Here is an 18,110-nt window from a genome sequence, read left to right as displayed (position 1 = left end):
TCCTCAGTCCACAAAATAAGAAAACGTATTTTGTGAAGTGTTGATTGGAAATAACTTCCTTTAATTAAAGTGGAGTCCTAGGAATCGCTCTTTCCAGTTCAACAAAATAGAAGAAAAAGCTACAAAGTGCAAAACAAACTGAAATTTCAACGAAAAAATTTGAACTAGGGAATTTAAAAATGCATATATATAATATTCTTTAGTAAGAACTATTGTAAACTAATTTCAGAAAATTCTTGGAATAACTGGCTGCACCTGGAATTGAATTCAATTTATTACTCAGTTAACTAAGAAGTCTGCATATATATAAGACAATTTGCTACGTAATAGTTTCGTTTCCATTTTCTTTTCCGTGGTTAGGGTTTAACAAACTTAAAAGCTTCACAGACTAGGATGGAACCTAACAAATTCCCCTGAAACCAGTTGAAGGAGAGAGATTAATTGAAAAGACTATGGACGTAAGTCAAGTGGTAGATTTGAACCCTGGCAGCGTGGCCTTTTAACACCCCAATATCGTTACCTGTACAAGTAAAAGTGTATGACTTATGATGTCCTCCCAGTGTTACGGTTCAAAGACCTTTTAAGACTTATACGCAAGGTAGTGTGCTTCAACATTCTGATACTAAACATTCTGATACTAAAGGCAAGTATGTACTAAGCCTATGAAAATTAACATTCACGGCCATGAATTGGCCCATATATTTATGGGCCAATTATATGTATTATATATATAAGTTTATATTTAATGATTTTGTGTTTGTGTAAATAGAGGCTCAAAGGGACATTTCTAGTCCTAGTTTCAAGAAAAAAAAAGTCAAACAACTAGGGAATGAAAAAATTTAAAAAACTACGTATATCTAATATTCCTCAGAAGGAACTATTACAAACTATAGATAAAACTTTGAAGAACTGGCTACAGCTGGAATTGAATTCAATTTATTACTCAATTAACTAAGAACATTGCGTGCACGCATGGAATGTTCACTGTGTCTTTAGAATTCTCCATGAGTCTTTTCATGTTTCTGATTATCTTCTGATACCTTTTTGTTCTGGACTATCTTTTCAAGGATATTTGTATAGCAAATAGTTTTGAGAAATTTAGCATCTCTCTCTGGGGCAGAGGACGGATTTATTGGCTGATAATGATAATAAAGACAATGTCTCCCACCGGAAAAAGGATGAGAAGGTTTGCTAGCAGCATTTTCAGAAAAGATTAAGGATAGGGTAGAGGGAAGCTCGTGGGTGGGGCCGTGAGCTGAGTGGGTTTAGTCACTCTACCCCATGGCTCATGGGAAGGTGTGAGACTAGGGCCAAAATCGGCCCCAACAGGGCCCTCCTTGAGCTTCAGGGAGGTGAGTTCCCAGAGGAGAGCGGGGGGGGGGGGGGGAAGATCAGAGTTTGCTAAACAGGGCTCCTCTCAAGGAACCCAGCTCACTGAGTCTACAGGCATCAGCTGGCCACTGTTGATTTGCTCTACAGGAGTCAGGGCTTCGGGAACCAGCACAAATGTTGTTACTCTGGCTGCTGCTATTGCTGTGATTAATAAACTGTTCTTTGTCTCTGGCCCAGGAGTCTCATATCTTCTGCCAGTGTCTATGATACTGTGGTAGGCTGACTTGTTTTCTAACAAATAAGGAAAACTGTAGACCCTTCACAGTTCTTGACAGTTTCAGTGACGAAGATGGAATACTGACACAACATGGCTTCCTGGAACAGGAAATACAAGAGCCTCTCCACAGTCCATTTAGTTCGCTTAACATGATTTGAGGGAAGTCCTTGGATTTAATAACAGCCATATTGTTCAATCCAGCAATAAATAATCCTCCACTCCATTCTCTGTCACTGAGGAGGAATTAGGGAGATGGCTGCAGGCTGAGTACTGGGAGGCAGGTTCATGACTTGATTCTTGTTATCTCTTCTTGGGGTGAGGGCTAGAGGGTCGACCTGATGGTCAGCCTCACACCCATCCTATGATAACAACCAATGCTAAGATCCACCGTGGGTTAGAGGAAAGTTCTGATCCTTTTCATACAACAATTACAGAGACACTCACCAATGCTAAATGCAAAAAGAGGGAAATTTATGTCTGCTGTGGGCAGAAATCTTGCAAATCTATAGAACTTTGGCTGGTTAGCTTGGGAGATAAGGGGAAGGCACACATATTTGTTAAGGAGGGATGGGAATAGCTTGGCCCTCTTACAGCTCAACTTCTTCTGAATTCTATCAAGCCAATCTTATATCCTTTCAGAGATGACAGTAAAAAGTCAGAGTTTTCTTGAAGTGGGTTTTGACCGTAAAGGCACTCTCTGGCCCTCTTAGTGAAAGTTCCTGAGATAGAGAAAAGCACATGGGAAATCACAGGTGAAGCACTGTGTAGCATTTGGGCACTTATTGCCCTGCGTTGCATCTATACTCTCCCCTGTACTGGCCCCCACAGGCTGAAAGATGGGGACATAATGGGTCTTTATAAGTTTTATGAAAATCCTCTTGTCCCTCTTGCTCCTGACTGATTCTTCCAGATGAAAAGTTTGGGTGAAAGTAAAGTATCATTGGAAAGAAATATCAATAGTTTTAGTTCCTGGAATGGGACACATTTATTTTGTGGCAATGGAAGGATAGAAAAAACAAGCACCTGGGGAGGGAGCACCTTAAACACTGGGAAGTACAGGGAAATGAAGGGACATTAATATTCTTTTGTCTTTTAGAACAGCTCCAAGACTCTTCCTCACAGAGGAAAATGCCTTAGTGCAACTCTCCCAAACTATTGCAAGATCCTTGAATTTAACTGACTCCTGGGTTGCTATCTGATACACAGCTTTGATTGCAGTTTGATTGCTGTTCTCTTAATCGTACTTCTCTGTATTGGAAATAGCAGCAAATGGCCCCAGCTTCTTCACCTCCCATGTGTATCTTTAAAATTCCATTTTAGCTCCTTTTTATTTTTGAGTCACTGGCTACAACTCTTTTCTGTTTTATTTTATGGTTCACTTTAGGTTTTAGAGTATACAGCTTTAACTTATTACACGTATTAGTTTCTTATGACTTCTGTTACAAATTATTACTTGGTGGCTTAAAACAAATATATTCTCTCATGAAATGTGAAATATTTCATTGAGCTAAAGTCAAAGTGTTGGCAGGGTTACACTCCCTCCAGAAGCTCTAGAAGGGAATTTGCTTCTTTCCTCTTCCAGTTCCTGGTGGCTGCTGACATTCCTTGACTTATGACCATGTCACTCCCATCTTTTGCCTCCCTGGTAATACTGCATTCCCTTTTTCTATGTCAAATCTCCTTCTGCCTCTTTCTTTTTTTCTGGCTGTGCCACACAGGATCTTAGTTCCCTGAACAGGGATCAAACCCGTGCCCCCTACAGTGGAAGCGTGGAGTCTTAACCACTGGACCGCCAGGGAAGTCCCCCTCTGCCTCTTTCTTATAAGGACACTTGTGACGCCCAGATTATCTCAGATAATCTCCTCATATCAAAATCCTTAATCACATGTGCTGAGTCTTTGCCATAAAAGGTAATGAATGTTCACAGGCTCTAGAGTTTAAGACTTTTATCTTTGGGGGCCATTATCCAGCCTACATCACAGACTGCTTTCAAGTGGTATTATAACAGTTCACATATAGAATAAGAACTTTACAATGTTATATTTCCATTTCTCCCAATTGGCTTTTGTGCTATTATTGTTATACATTTTACTTTCACCTATGTTCTAAATCCTTCATCACATTGTTACTGATTTTTCTTTAAACAATTACCTTTGAGGATTTAAATAAGAAAAATATCTTTATGTATACTCACATAGTTTCCATTTTTAGTGCTCTTCAATTCTTTGACAGATCTAGATTTGCAACTGGTATCATTCTCCTTCTGGTTGAAAGACTTCCTTCAATATTTATTTAGTGCAGGTATGCTGTTGATTAATTCTTTCAGCTTTTGCGTGTCTGACAGATTCTCTGTTTCACCTCGTTTTCTGAAAGATAATTATTCTGGCTAAAGAATTCTAGATTAACCATTTTTTTCTTTCAGTACTTTAATAATGTTGCGCTGTCGTCTCCAGTATTGCATTTTAAAATTTTTGAGGGAATTTCCTTGCAGTCCAGTGGTTAGGACTCTGTGCTCTCACTGCTAGGGCTTGGGTCCAATCCCTGGTCTGGGAACTAAGATCGCATAAGACGTGGGGAAAGGCCAAAAAAGTAAATAAATAAAGTTTTGAAACATTTATATATTGTAACATAATTGCCACTGTGGCAATATTTAGCACCTCTATCATGTTATATAATCATAATATTATTGTCTGTATTCATTATACTGTGCATTAGATCTCTATGGTTTATCTACTACTAAGTTTGTACCCTTAAACAACATCAAACTATTCCCCTATCCTCTGGTAACCATGATTTTACTGTTTCTTTAAAAGTTTGACTTTTTTAGATTCTATATGTAAATGATACCATACAATACTTGTCTTTGTCTATCTGGCTTATCTCACTTAGCATAACGTTGTCTTGTACTGTTTCGGAAAAAAACTCTGTGGTCATCTTTGTCTTTGTTACTTTATTTTTGTAATGTGCCTTTTTATCCTTACGGTTTATTTAAAGATTTTCTTTTTTTCACTGCTTTTAAGCAATTTGATTATGATGTGTCATGCTTCCTGTGCTTGGTATTCACTGAGCCTCTCAGATCTGTGGAGTTATACATTTCATCATACTTAGAAAAATAGTTAGGAACCCACATGCATGTATATTATGTCATTTGAAGTTGTTCTATGGCTCACAGAAATCCTGAATTTTTTTTCCCCCCCACAGAATCTTTTCTGTATCTTTCTTTCTGGGTGGTTTCTCTTTACTATTAGGTTCATGAATCTTTTCTTCTGTGATTGCTAACTTACTGTTTCTCTTAGCCAGTGCATTTTTTCTTCTCAGACATTTTCATTTCTGGAACGTTGATTTGAGTTCTGTCATATCTTCTATGTCTCCACTTAACATGTTCAATCTTTCCTCTAGATTCTTGAATATATGGAATACAGTTGTAGTAATTTTTTTGTCCTGTCTACCAATGCTATCATCTGTCATGACTGGGGTCATTTTGACTGATTGATTTTTATCCCATTACATTAGTATATTGTATTTTCCTCTTTCTTTGCATGATTTGCAACTTTTTATTTTTTTGGTTGTGCTGCACAGCATGTGGGATCTTACTTCCCAGACCAGGGATCGAACCTGTGTCCCCTGCAGTGGAAGTGCAGAGTCCTAACCACTGGACTGCCAGGGAATTCCCCTGCAACTTTTTTTTTTTTTTTTTTTTTAATTTTTGCTGTGTTGGGTCTTCGTTTCTGTGCGAGGGCTTTCTCTAGTTGTGGCAAGCGGGGTCCACTCCATCGCGGTGCACTGGCCTCTCACTATTGCGGCCTCTCTTGTTGCGGAGCACAGGCTCCAGACGTGCAGGCTCAGTAGTTGTGGCTCACGGGCCTAGTTGCTCTGCAGCATGTGGGATCTTCCCAGACCAGGGCTCGAACCCTTGTCCCCTGCATTAGCAGGCAGATTCTCAACCACTGCGCCACCAGGGAAGCCCCCCCTGCAACTTTTGATTGGATACTTGACAGTGTGATTTTTACCTTGTTGGGTGCTGGATGTTTTGATATGCGTATAAATATTCTTGAGCTCTGTTCTGGGTCTCAGTCAAGTTATTGGAAATGTTTGATTCTTTCAGGTATTACTTTGAAGATTCATTTGTCAGGTCCAGAGAAGTGTTAAGTGTAAGACTAGTTTTGACCACCTCCTGTGGCAAAATCCTTGTGAGTACTTAGGGAGTACCCATAAATTATAAAGCTTTTCACTCTAGCTGGTGAGAATATAAAATATTTCCAGCTCTTTGTGAGCTGTGAGTATTGTACCCTTTGATGCTTTTAGGTGGCTCTTTCCCTACATGTGTGTGCCCATACATGCATACGGTGACATTAATCCGCTGTGGACTTGAAGGGGGTCCCTCTGAGAATTTATGGAGCTCTCCCCCTCTTTTTCAATCTCTTAGTATTCCCTCCTCTTAACTTGAATTTCCTTGGCCTTACTGGACATCTTTTCTTCAACTCAGGGAGACTTCTGGGGTCTCCCTGGGTTCCCCCCTCTTTGCATTATGATTTGGAAACTCCTCTCTTCAGAAAGTAAGTTTAGGAAATCACAGGGCTCATCTTGTTTGTTTCCTGTTACCCAGGGATCACTGTCATTAATTGCCTGATAGCCAATATCTTGAAATTCATTGTTTCTTATATTTTGTCTGATTTTTTAGTTGGTGAGCTAGGAGGATAAACCCAGTCCCTGTTACACCATTTTGGTTGGAAGCAGAAATCTTCCTATTATCCCTTGAAGAATAATGTGAGTGGTACATGTTCATGGTACAACCTGGTATTTAACATATGTACCTGAATCACTTTGTTGTACACCAGAAATTAACACATTGTAAATCAACTATAGTTCGACAACAACAAAATATTTAATAGTCTAAAAAAAAAAAAATATGACTCCACAACACCTCGCAGTGAAACATTTAGACGGTGTCAGAGGAGGGCCTGGGGCTCAGGCTTTGTCGGTGTAGTCCAAGCTCTTATAGCACTAAACGGGACGTTATTTCTCGAGGCCAAAAGCCTGTAAGCATCTCCGCGTGTGAAGCGTCTGGAAGTAATCGCATAGGATACCGAGGGCGCGGTGGAGGCGCGCAGCCTCTCGAAGGCCCCGCCGTTGCCGGAAGCCCTCGCCCCTCTCCCCGCGCGCGTGGGATGGGCGGATCCCGCCCGCGGCGTCTGACGTAGGACGTCGGCGTCGTGACGTGGCGTCAACGGCCGTCCGGCGGCTGGCGTCTTATCCTCGCTGCGGCCGCCCGGGGACGCTGAAGCTCGGCGTTTCCTGGCGGCACAAATGTCCGTTTGTAAAGCAGCAGGGCTGGAGTCTGCAGGATTTGCAGGCTTCCGTCTTGAAGGAAGTCTGGGAGGCTCAGAATTTCCAGCGTTTTCACCGTAGAGCCAGCCTCGCCAGGGCCAAACCACCCAGTAGCCTGACTGCCAGCAGCCTCGGCAGGTATACCGAGTGGTGGGGGACTTACCTCGTCAGCTGTGAGCGTGTTCACAGATTCCCTGACCAAAGCATCCTTGCTTCTCTCTTCATTTCCCCGCCCCCCCTCCCCCCCGCGTGACTGCCTCAGCTGCGGCTGAGCTTCTCGTGTCTTGATGGAGAATTTAAGGACCGTAAACCCTATGCCTCCCACCCCCACAGTTTTGTATAATGTGTCGTTAAAGGGCTTGAAATGGATATCAAGCTAATCCTTGAAGGGAAACCAGAAAACGTTTGTCTTCGTGGTGGAAAGTGACTGATAAACTTGGGTAATTTTATGGTGATAGAGTATCCACCTCCTGGCATTGTTAGGAGAGTTAAATGGAGCAAATGTGTAAAATCCTTAAGTATTTTTTTATAAGTGTTCACTGCATGTAACTTTTTTTTTTAAGTTTCTGTGAACTTTCATGGATCCATTTATTAGGCCGTTTTCTAGCACCTGGTGAGTGCCCCATCCTTTTCTGTTGGTTTCTTGAAGTAGCCCACATCTCTGCCTTCCTGTCTGCTGCCTTAGGTAAAGTTTCCCTGTTCCTGTCTAAAGTGAGTTGGCCCATTCGTGCCTTAAAACCCATTTCTTCTTGTTTACTCAAGGGTATCATCACAGCAGTTCCCTCTCTCCCAGTCATACTTTTTGCTTTCTACTGAATCATTTCCATCAGCAAATTAGTTTCCTAGGGCTGCCGTAACAACGTGCCACAAAACGGGTGGCCTCAAACAATTTATTGTGAGAGAAATTTATTATCTAACAATTCTGGAGTCTAGGAGTCTGAAATCAAGGTGTTGGTAGGGCTGTGCTCCCCCTGAAGGTTTTTCCCAGCTTCTGGTGGGTGCTGGCGATCCTTAACATTGCTTGGTTTGCAGCTGCACCCCTCCAGTCTCTGCCCTTGTCATTTCGTGGCCTTCTTCCCTGTACGTCTGTGTACAAGTGTCATCACACGGCTTTCTTATAATGACGCCAGTCATTGGATTTAGGGCCCACCCTATTCCAATATGACCTCATTTTAACTTGATCACATCTGCAAAGACTGTATTTTCAAATACGGTCATATTCCCAGGTACCAGGGGTTAGGACTTGAACATATCTATTTCGGGGACACAGTTCAACCCACAACAATGGGACTAGTCTGTGTGTGGAGCACTGCAGACAACAGAGAGCCAATGCTATTCTGTCTTAATTTTGCCAGTCTATCAGACAATTCCCATGGGAGGAGGCATTGTTCTGAGTCTTAATCAGCTTTGGAAAGAGAGAAGTAGGAGAATGAAAGCTTAATAAGTCCTACCCAGTCTATACTTCCTTATTCTAGCATGACATTGGTGCTGCCCCGGTATTACTCTGCTGATACCCTGGGATCAGCAAATAATAGACTATTACTGTCTATGGAAATAATGGTATATATAAAGGGCCTATATTAGCTCAAGGATGGTGGGGAAAAGTAAAAATAAAATTTTAAAGTTTTCTAAATACGTTCTTTCACTGTTGCCACTGTCTTCTTCCCTCCCTTCAGCTCCTGTCCTGAAGGCCCACACATAAATCACACGTCTAGGGGTTTCTCACAGGTTTGTTTTTTTTTTTTCTTGTTGTTAGGAATGTTTCCCTCTCCATTTTGTAATTTCTCCAGAGTTGATTTTGGGATTCACCATCTTCATGGCAATTGATAGTCTGGCTGTCATTTTTTTTTCTTTTTTAAAATTTTTATTTTATATTGAAGTATAGTTGATTTACAATGTTGTGTTAGTTTCAGGTGTACACCACAGTGATTCAGTTTTATGTATATATATCTATTCTTTTTCAAATTCTTTTCCCATTTAGGTTATTACAGAATATTGAGTAGAGTTCCCTTTGCTATACAGTAGGTTCTTATTGGCTATCTCTTTTACTTATTTATTTATTTTGGCGGCACTGGGGCTTAGTTGCCACATGCGGGATCTTCAGTTGTGGCATGCGGACTTCTTAGTTGTGGCATGCGAACTCTTAGTTGTGGCATGCATGTGGGATCTAGTTCCCCCACCAGGGATCGAACCCAGGCCCCCTGCATTAGGAGCACGGAGTCTTACCCACTGGACCACCAGGGAAGTCCCTGGTTATCTATTTTAAATATGGTAGTGTGTATATGTGAATCCCAAAATTTATCTACCCTCCCCCACCCCGGCCCACCTTTCCCCTGTGGTAACCATAAGTTTGTTATTCTAAGTCTAGGAGTCTGTTTCTGTCTTGTAAATAAGTTCATTTGTATCTTTTTAAAAATAATAGTTTCCCCATGTAAGCGATATCATATGATATTTGTCTTTCTCTGTTTGACTTGCTTCACTTAGTATGATAATCTCCAGGTCCATTCACGTTGCTGCAAATGGCATTATTTCATTCTTTTTAATCTGCCATCATTTTTAATCTGAAATCTTAATGTTTTATTTACAGGGAGGAATAAAAATTTTTCATCTATAATTCAGAAGCTAAGTAAATAACAAAATGAAGCCAGTAAAGCATCTGTTGGCATCTAGTAGTAAATTGGCAAATGTTCCAGAATTAACATATAAAAAAGGAGTATTTAATTCACCATTGTCACCTAAACCAAAGGAAAAACATAGTGCAAAATTAGTACGTGATAAACTTGAACCAGTGGTCTTAAGATCTCCACCAACAGGGGAATCCATCATAAGGTATGCTTTGCCCATTCCATCAAGTAAGACAGAGGAGTTAGTAGCAGAAGATGAATTGATCAGGAAGATTACCAAACATCTGAAGATGGTAAGATATTTGTTGGTGCTTGGGTTGGGGGTCCCCATGACCATCGTCAGGTTTAGTGATTTCCTTTGAGGACTCACTGGACTCAGTATATAGTCATATTGATGGCCAAGATATATTATAGTGAAAGGATTAAAAGCAAAATCAGCAAAAGGAGAAGGCACATGGGGTGAAGTCTCGAGGAAACCAGGTGCAAGTTTCCAAGATTTCTTTCCCTTTAGAGTCACACAGGACTTGCTTAATTCCTTCAACAAGTTGTTACAGCACATGTGAAATACCTACCAGAGGAGTTCACTAGAGATTCAGTGCCCAGGGTTTTATTGGAGGTTGGTCACCTAGGTACTCTCTGCCTAGCATGTACCAAAATTCCAGACTCCCTGAAGGAAAGCATGTGTTCAGCATAAATCATATAGTTGGTACAATGAGTTTAGGGACAGTGAGCCACTGTCATCAGTCAATGAATAGTGGGAACCCTCCTGAAATCCAAGTTCTGAGACACAAGCAGATCTTTCTAAGGATAGGCTTTTCTCAGTCTCTTGCCTGCTCTGTAGCTTTTCTCTGCACTTTAGAAACTCTAGCTGTTAGTGTTGGGGAAAAAATATCTTCCTTTTTTCTGAGTTCCTTGCACAGTGATCCAGAATTGAGTTGTAAATGTACCAAATACCAAGTGAGAACAATGAGGAATAGCACAAATATAGAAAAAAAATATAGTTCATCAAACTTCCAAAATACAAGTTTGCTCAAAGTTCAGGGGGTTAGCTCAGAGAATTTCCTTTAAAAATGTATTGCTTTCTGGTCTCTATCTCCCTATTTTCCCCACTCTCTTCAAAGAGGAAAGCCAAGTTAATTAGATTTTGAGGTAAACTTTGATGGTAAGTAGAGTTGATGCTTCAGCTGTTCATAGACTCTCTTCAACACAGAAGTGGAAGAGTCATAGGGCCTATCTTCATTGCTAGGGAGGGATCAAGGCCTATTGCTCATACTCCTTCTTCAGGATGATATGAGGTGGGGCATGAAATGGAAAATTTAAGTTTATGGTACTGGTAGAAGTAAGTCTTACTGCTAAAATGGTTCTGACATAGTTGATTAAATATCTTTTTAGATTTAATGTAATATTTTTACCCTATATAAGTACATAATTTGCTTTGATTTTTCTCATAGGTTGTTTCTACTTTGGAAGAAACCTATGGATTTAGCATTCCAAGTGGAGAAGAACCAGTTGTGAAGCCTGAACATGAAGGATTAACCTTTCCTGTAAGTATATGTAATGCTAATGTAGAGACATTAATGCTGAAAAGGGCTAAGATTTTCTTTTAGAGTCTGTATATGTTCTCAGATGAATCCCCCATCCATGAAAATGATCCTCCTAGGAAACTTGAAAGTGGTGTACTGATTTTTCCATTCTCTGCCAACACTTATCTTAAAGTTTAATTAAGACATGTCTATATCTTTTTTTTTATTACTAAAGTATTTATTGGATTTCAATTTTAAATTTGTTTTCATGCATTTGTATATGTTCTTAAACATTTTATTTATTATTATTATTTTTTTATTCTTGTTAGTCATCCATTTTATACACATCAGTGTATACATGTCAATCCCAATCTCCCAAATCATCACACCACCGTATATCTATATCTTGAGCCTACTTTTGATGCTAATGCATCTCTTATTTAATATGTAAGCTTGTGGTTGGCTATTGGTTTGCAATGTATATTCTTTATTATGTTAAGAAAGTATTCTTCTATTTATGGTTTGCTAAATAAAAAACCCCCAACATTGAAGAGATTACTGAGCTTTAGTAAATGTCTGTGTTGTATATATTGAAATGATATAACTATTAAGGTGATTATGTGCTTCACCTTCAGTCTATTGATGAGACGAATTATTTTTACATATTTCTTAATAGTCGACTATACTTTAATACACTGTACTCGTTGGTCATTATTCTTCTATTTTATAATTAGTTTTGTTAGTTAGGGATTGAGTTTGGCTTCATGTAATAAAATAGCTATGTTGGGTCTTTCAAACCATAAACATAGTATGTTTCTCCATTTATTTGATTGATTTCATTGTCCTGTTTGATTTCTTTCTTCAGCATTCTGTAATTTTCATCATAAAGATCCTGTATATTGTTTTTCAGATTTATACATTAATGTTTCATGTTTTTTGGAATGATTTTTAATGGCATTATATTTTAATTTCAGTTTCCACCTGTTTGTTATTAGTATATAGAAATATGATTTTCGTGTGTTGATCATACATCTTGCAATCTTGCTCAATGTACTTCTTTATTCTAGGAATCTTTCTGTAGATGTTTTGGGGTTTTATACATAGACAATTATGTCATCTTCAAATAAGGACAGTTTTACTTCTTCTTGTCCAATCTGAATGTTTTTATTTCCTTGTCTCTCTCTTTCTCTTTTTTTTTTTTTTTTTTTTTGGCTGTGCCGTGCGGCATCTTAATTCCCTGACCAGGGACCGAACCTGTGCCCTCTGTGCCCTCTGCAATGGGAGCATGGATTCTTAACCACTGGATTGCCAGGGAAGTCCCCACATATCTTTTTTTTTTTTTTTTCCGGTACGTGGGCCTCTCACTGTTGTGGCCTCTCCCGTTGCGGAGCACAGGCTCCGGACGCGCAGGCTCAGCGGCCATGGCTCACGGGCCTAGCCGCTTCGCGGCATATGGGATCTTCCCAGACTGGGGCACAAACCCGTGTCCCCTGCATCAGCAGGCGGACTCTCAACCACTGCGCCACCAGGGAAGCCCCCACATACCTTTTTGAATTAGAGTTTTCTCTGGATATATGCCCAGGAGTGGGATTGCCGTATCATATGGTAACTCTAGTTTTAGTTTTTTGAGGAAACTCCATACTGTTCTCCATGGTGGCTGCACCAATTTACATTTCCACCAACAAGGTAGGGGGGTTCCTTTTGCTCCACACCCTCGCCAGCATATATTATCTGTAGACTTTTTAATGATGTCCATTCTGACTAGTGTGAGGTGATATCTCATTATAGTTTTGATTTGTTTTTCTCTAATAATTAGCGATATTGAGTATCTTTTCATGTGCCTGTATGTCTTCTTTTTCATATGCCTATCTGTATGTCTTCTTTGGAGAAATGTCTATTTAGGTTTTCAGCCCATTTTTTGATTGGGTTGTTTGTTTTTCTGATATTAAGCCACATGAGCTGTTTGTGAATTTTGGAAATTAATCCCTTGTTGGTAGCATCATTTGCAAATATTTTCTCCCAGTCTGTAAGTTTGTTTTGTTGATGGTTTCCTTTGCTGTGTGAAAGCTTTTAAGTTTAATTATGTCCCATTTGTTTAGTTTTGTTTTTGTTTCCTTTACTCTAGGAGAGGGATCCAAAAAAATATTGCTATGTTTTATGTCAAAGGGTGTTCTGCCTATGTTTTCCTCTAGCGTTTTATAATGTCTGCCCTTACATTTAGGTCTTTAATCCATTTTGAGTTTATTTTTGTCTTATGGTGTTAGGGAGTGTTCTAATTTCATCCTTTCACATGTAGCTGTCCAGTTTTCCCAGCACCACTTATTGAAGAGGCTGTCTTTTCTGCATTGTATATTCTTGCCTCCTTTGTTGTAGATTATTTGACCATATGTGCTTGGGTTTATTTCTGGGCTTTCTGTCCTGGTCCATTAATCTATGTGTCTCTTTTTGTGCCAGTACCATACTGTTTTGATTACTGTAGGTTTGTAGTATAGTCTGAAGTCAGGGAGAGTGATTTCTCAAGCTCCATTCTTCTTTCTCAGGATTGTTTTGGCTATTCGGGGTCTTTTGTGTTTCTATACAAATTTTTAAATTTTTTTGCTCTAGTTCTGTGAAGAATGGCATTGGTAATTTGATAGGAATTGCATTGAAAGCATAGATTGCCTTGGGTAGTATGGTCATTTTAACACTATTGAGTCTTCCAATCCAAGAACACAGTATATCTTTCCATCTGTTTGTGTCACCTTCAGTTTCTTTCATTAGCGTCTTACAGTTTTTGGAGAACAGGTCTTTTGTTTCCTTAGGTAGGTTTATTCCTAGGTACTTTATTTTATTTTATTTTTTGATGTGATGGGGTTGTTTCCTTAATTTCTCTTTCTGATCTTTTGTTGTTAGTGTATACAAATGCGACAGATTTCTGTATATTAATTTTGTATCCTGCAACTTTACTGAAGTCATTGATGAGCTTCAGTAGTTTTCTGGTAGTGTCTTTAGGATTTTCTATGTATACTATCATGTCATCTGAAAACAGTGACAGTTTTACTTCTTCTTTTCTAATTTGGATTCCTTTTCTTTTTCTTCTCTGAGTGCTGTGGCTAGGACTTCCAAAACTATGTTGAGTAAAAGTGGCGAGGGTGGGCATTCTCACAGTTGAGTATAATGTTAGCTGTGGGTTGGTCATATATGGCCTTTATTATGTTGAGGGTATGTTCCCTCTATTCTTGCTTTCTAAAGAGTTTTTTTTTTTAATCATAAATGGATGTTGAATTTTATCAGAAGTTTTTTCTGCATCTATTGAGATGATCATATGGTTTATATTCTTCAATTTGTTAATGTTGTGTATCACATTGATTGATTTGTGGATATTGAAAAATCCTTGCATCCCTGGGATAAATCCCACTTGGTCATATTGTATGAACCTTTTAATGTATTGTTGGAGTAGGTTTGCTCGTATTTTGAGGATTTTTGCACCTATGTTCATCAGTGATGTGGGGCTGTAATTTTCTTTTTTTGTGGTATCTTTGTTTGGTTTTGGTATCAGGGTGATGGTAGCCTCATAGAATGAGTTCAGAAGTCTTCCTTCCTCTCCAGTTTTTTGGAATATTTTCGGAAGGATAGGTGTTAACTCTTCTCTAAATGTTTGGTAGAAGTCACCTGTGAAGTCATCTGGTCCTGGACTTTTGTATTTTGGGAGTTTTTAAGTTACTCTTTCAATTTCAGTTCTGATAATTGGTCTGTTCATATTTTCTCTTTGTTCTTGGTTCAAGAATTTGTCCATATCTTCTGGATTGTCCATTTTATTGGCTTATAGTTGCTTGTAGTAGTTTCATGATCCTTTGTATTTCTGTGGTGTTGGTTGTAACTTTTCCTTTTTCATTTCTGATTTTATTGATTTGGGCCCTCTCCCTTCTTTTCTTGAGTCTGGCTAAAGTTTTATCAATTTTGTTTGTTTTTTCAAAGAATTAGATTTCAGTGGTCTTTTCTATTGATTTTTTAATCTCTATTTCATTTATTTCAGCTCTGATCTTTATGATTTCTTTTCTTCTACTAACTTTTGCTTTTGTTTGTTCTTTATTCTAGTTGCTTTAGGCGTGAGGTTAGGTTGTTTGAGATTTTTCTTGTTTACAGAGGTAAGCTTGTATTGCTGTAAACTTCCCTCTGTAGAACTGCTTTTGCTGCATCCCGTAGGTTTTGGATTATCATGCTTTCATTTTCATTTGTCTCTAGGTATATTTTGATTTCCTCTTTGATTTCTTCATTGAGCCACTGGTTGTTTAGCAGCATATTGTTTAGCATCCATGTGTTTGTGTTTTTTGCAGTTTTTTCTTGTAGTTGATTTTTAGCCTCATAGTGTTGTGGTCGGAAAGGATGCTTGATATTTCAGTTTTCTTATATTTAGCGAGGCTTGCTTTGTGGCCCTGCATGTGATCTATCCTGGATAATGTTCTGTGTGCACTTGAAAAGAACATGTATCTTGATCAAATTGATGTTCATCGTCTATTTGTGGCACCTGAATGTGGGTGGAAGAAAATCCCCAAGTCTGCTAATGGTCTCACTTTATATTTGTGATTAGTAACTCTAGTTAATTCATTTTCCCACTCTCCTGAATGACTATTTTAGTTTCCCCCTCTGTCTCTTATATGACTATAGGTTTTACCATGATGAAAAAATATGAACCTCTGAGTATGTTTAAAATGTAATATTGAGGGATCATATTTGTCCTGGAGAACATTCTGTCAGAATTCTAACTGTATATAAGCATCTGAGGTTTATTTATCTTTGGTCAATTCTCGGATTTACAGATCACTGCTCTACTAAAAGAGATTCAGTCATTGTGACATTTTAATATGTAACTTTTTTTCCTCAAAATTTTCTATTGCTCATTAAGTAAGGGTGAAAGACTATTATCTCTTGGCAAGTATAGTTAAAATCAGAAGTCATAATTAGCATTCATTTTTTAACACAAAGCATTATTTAACGTATATTTAAGTGTGTACTTTTTCTGCTACCCCTAAATTTCAGAAGGCTAAGGCTGGAATGCTTGATTTTCTACACCTGTGTAGAGGAGAATGTGAAGAGAGACATAGCTGGGTATATGTCATTACTGAGCCACTCCCCAGAATGTACTTTCTTTCTGGGAAAATTTGCTGGTATAGCATTTGGAACATGGTTTCTCGTTTTATGCATTTCAAGGGACAGAAATTACATACACAAAACTATTTTCAAAAGTAGTTAAATATTCTAAAATATAGATGGATATGCATATGAATTCTGAAATAAAAGTAACTTTCTCTTTTTTTCATAAGGTTGAGAATGATCTGAATTCATTCTTGGTATGTTGTTCACAACTTGCAGCTCAGTTAGAAGCAGCAGCTAAGGAAGAACGTAATGTACGTATTCTGTGTAAAGTGCTAAGCATAAAATATTACTTAATATTTTAATTATAAGCTACTAATAATATTAATAATAAAATAAGATAAACTGATAATAATTACTATTCATTATTATTAACAATCATTTTAATAATAAAATATTTAAAGTTATATTGGTTGTTTGATCTTGAATATGATAATCCAGGCAGCAATATTAGTCTAGATATAGTGCCTTAAGTAGTTATAAAGAGCATTGGAGGGCTTCCCTGGTGGCGCAGTGGTTGAGAGTCCACCTGCCAATGCAGGGGACATGGGTTTGTGCCCTGGTCCGGGAAGATCCCACATGCCGCGGAGTGCCTAGGCCTGTGAGCCATGGCCGCTGAGCCTGCGCGTCCGAAGCCTGTGTTCCGCAACGGGAGAGGCCACAACAGTGAGAGGCCCGCGTACCGCAAAAAAAAAAAAAAAAGCATTGGAAAGCATTATTTATCGTAGGCGTTTATGTCTGTGAATTGTCCTTTATGTACAGCATTGACTGGGTCATTAATATTTTCATATGTAGTATTTATATTTTACTGTGTTTTTTAAATAAGTACATTTATATTACAAAAGTAATGGCATAAATAATGAAAATTTAAAAATGAAGGCATACAAAAAGAAAATAAAAGTCATCATAATCCTGTTTCTCTGAGATAACTCTTGTCAACATATTTTTGTTTACCTTCTTATTTTTCCATAGTTACACATATTATTCTTTAGAAATTAAATAATACCGTATGTATTATTTGGTAATACATTTTCTTATTTTGTGAGTTTTGAAAAATAACATTCATTGTGTTTTAGCTGATTTTGAAAGTATTATTGTGGAACATTTAAAGAAGTATGAAAAGTACATAGGAAAGTAAATTATGTGTAATGTTACTCTGCATAAGCATTAGTAACATTATAAAATATACTTTCTCGTGTTTTGCTATATATATACACACACACATATATATATTTATATACACATTTTTTCTAATTTTTTAATTGGAAAATGAACATAAAGTATACTGTCTTAAGCATTTTTAAGTGTACAATTCAGTGGTGTTAAGTACATTTATATTGTGTAACCATCACTGCCTTCCACTACAGAGCTCTTTTCATCTTGCAATACTGAAACTGTCTGCATTTAACAATAACTTCCTGTGACCCCCTCTGTTTGGCCCCTAGTAATCACCATTCTACTCTCAGTTACTATGAGGGGTTGTTTTTGTTTGTTTTGATTTCATGCATAAATGGGGTCATGAAATATTTTTCTTTCTGTGTCTGGCTTGTTTCACTTACCATAGTATCTTACAGATTCATCAATGTTGTCACAAATGGCAGGTTTTCCTTTTTTTTAATGCCTGAATAATACTGCATTTTGTATGTATATCACAATTTCTTTATCCATTCATCCATTGATGGACACTTAGACTTTTTCGATATCTTGGCTATTGTGAATAATGCTGCAAAGACCATGGGAGTGCAGATATCTTTTTGAGATACTGATTTTGTTTCCTTTGGATATATACCTGAAAGTGGGATTGCTGGATCATATGGTACTTATATTTTTAATTTTTTTTTAGAAACCTACATACTGTTTTCCATAGTTGCTATATCAATTTACATACCCACC

General features: G+C 38.2%; 1 protein-coding gene across 1 annotated transcript in view; it reads left to right on the top strand.

The window, feature by feature from the left end:
• Positions 1 to 9,575: 9,575 nt before the first annotated feature.
• The window catches only part of CCDC7 (coiled-coil domain containing 7), a gene marked incomplete at both ends in the record, with an annotated part of 247,453 nt that continues 238,918 nt past the window's right edge, over positions 9,576 to 18,110 (top strand). Inside the window, 3 exons of the mRNA XM_082681635.1 lie at positions 9,576 to 9,854; positions 11,013 to 11,105; positions 16,388 to 16,471. Of these exons, the coding sequence (XP_082537761.1) occupies positions 9,576 to 9,854; positions 11,013 to 11,105; positions 16,388 to 16,471 (456 nt within the window). The remainder of the gene's footprint in view (positions 9,855 to 11,012; positions 11,106 to 16,387; positions 16,472 to 18,110) is intronic.

This window comes from Grampus griseus (genome assembly GCF_964374135.1).
Source record: "Grampus griseus genome assembly, chromosome: 2".
NCBI classification, from domain to species: domain Eukaryota; kingdom Metazoa; phylum Chordata; class Mammalia; order Artiodactyla; family Delphinidae; genus Grampus; species Grampus griseus.
Note: the sequence above shows the minus strand (reverse complement) of the source record. Positions and strands in the feature narration are given on the sequence as shown.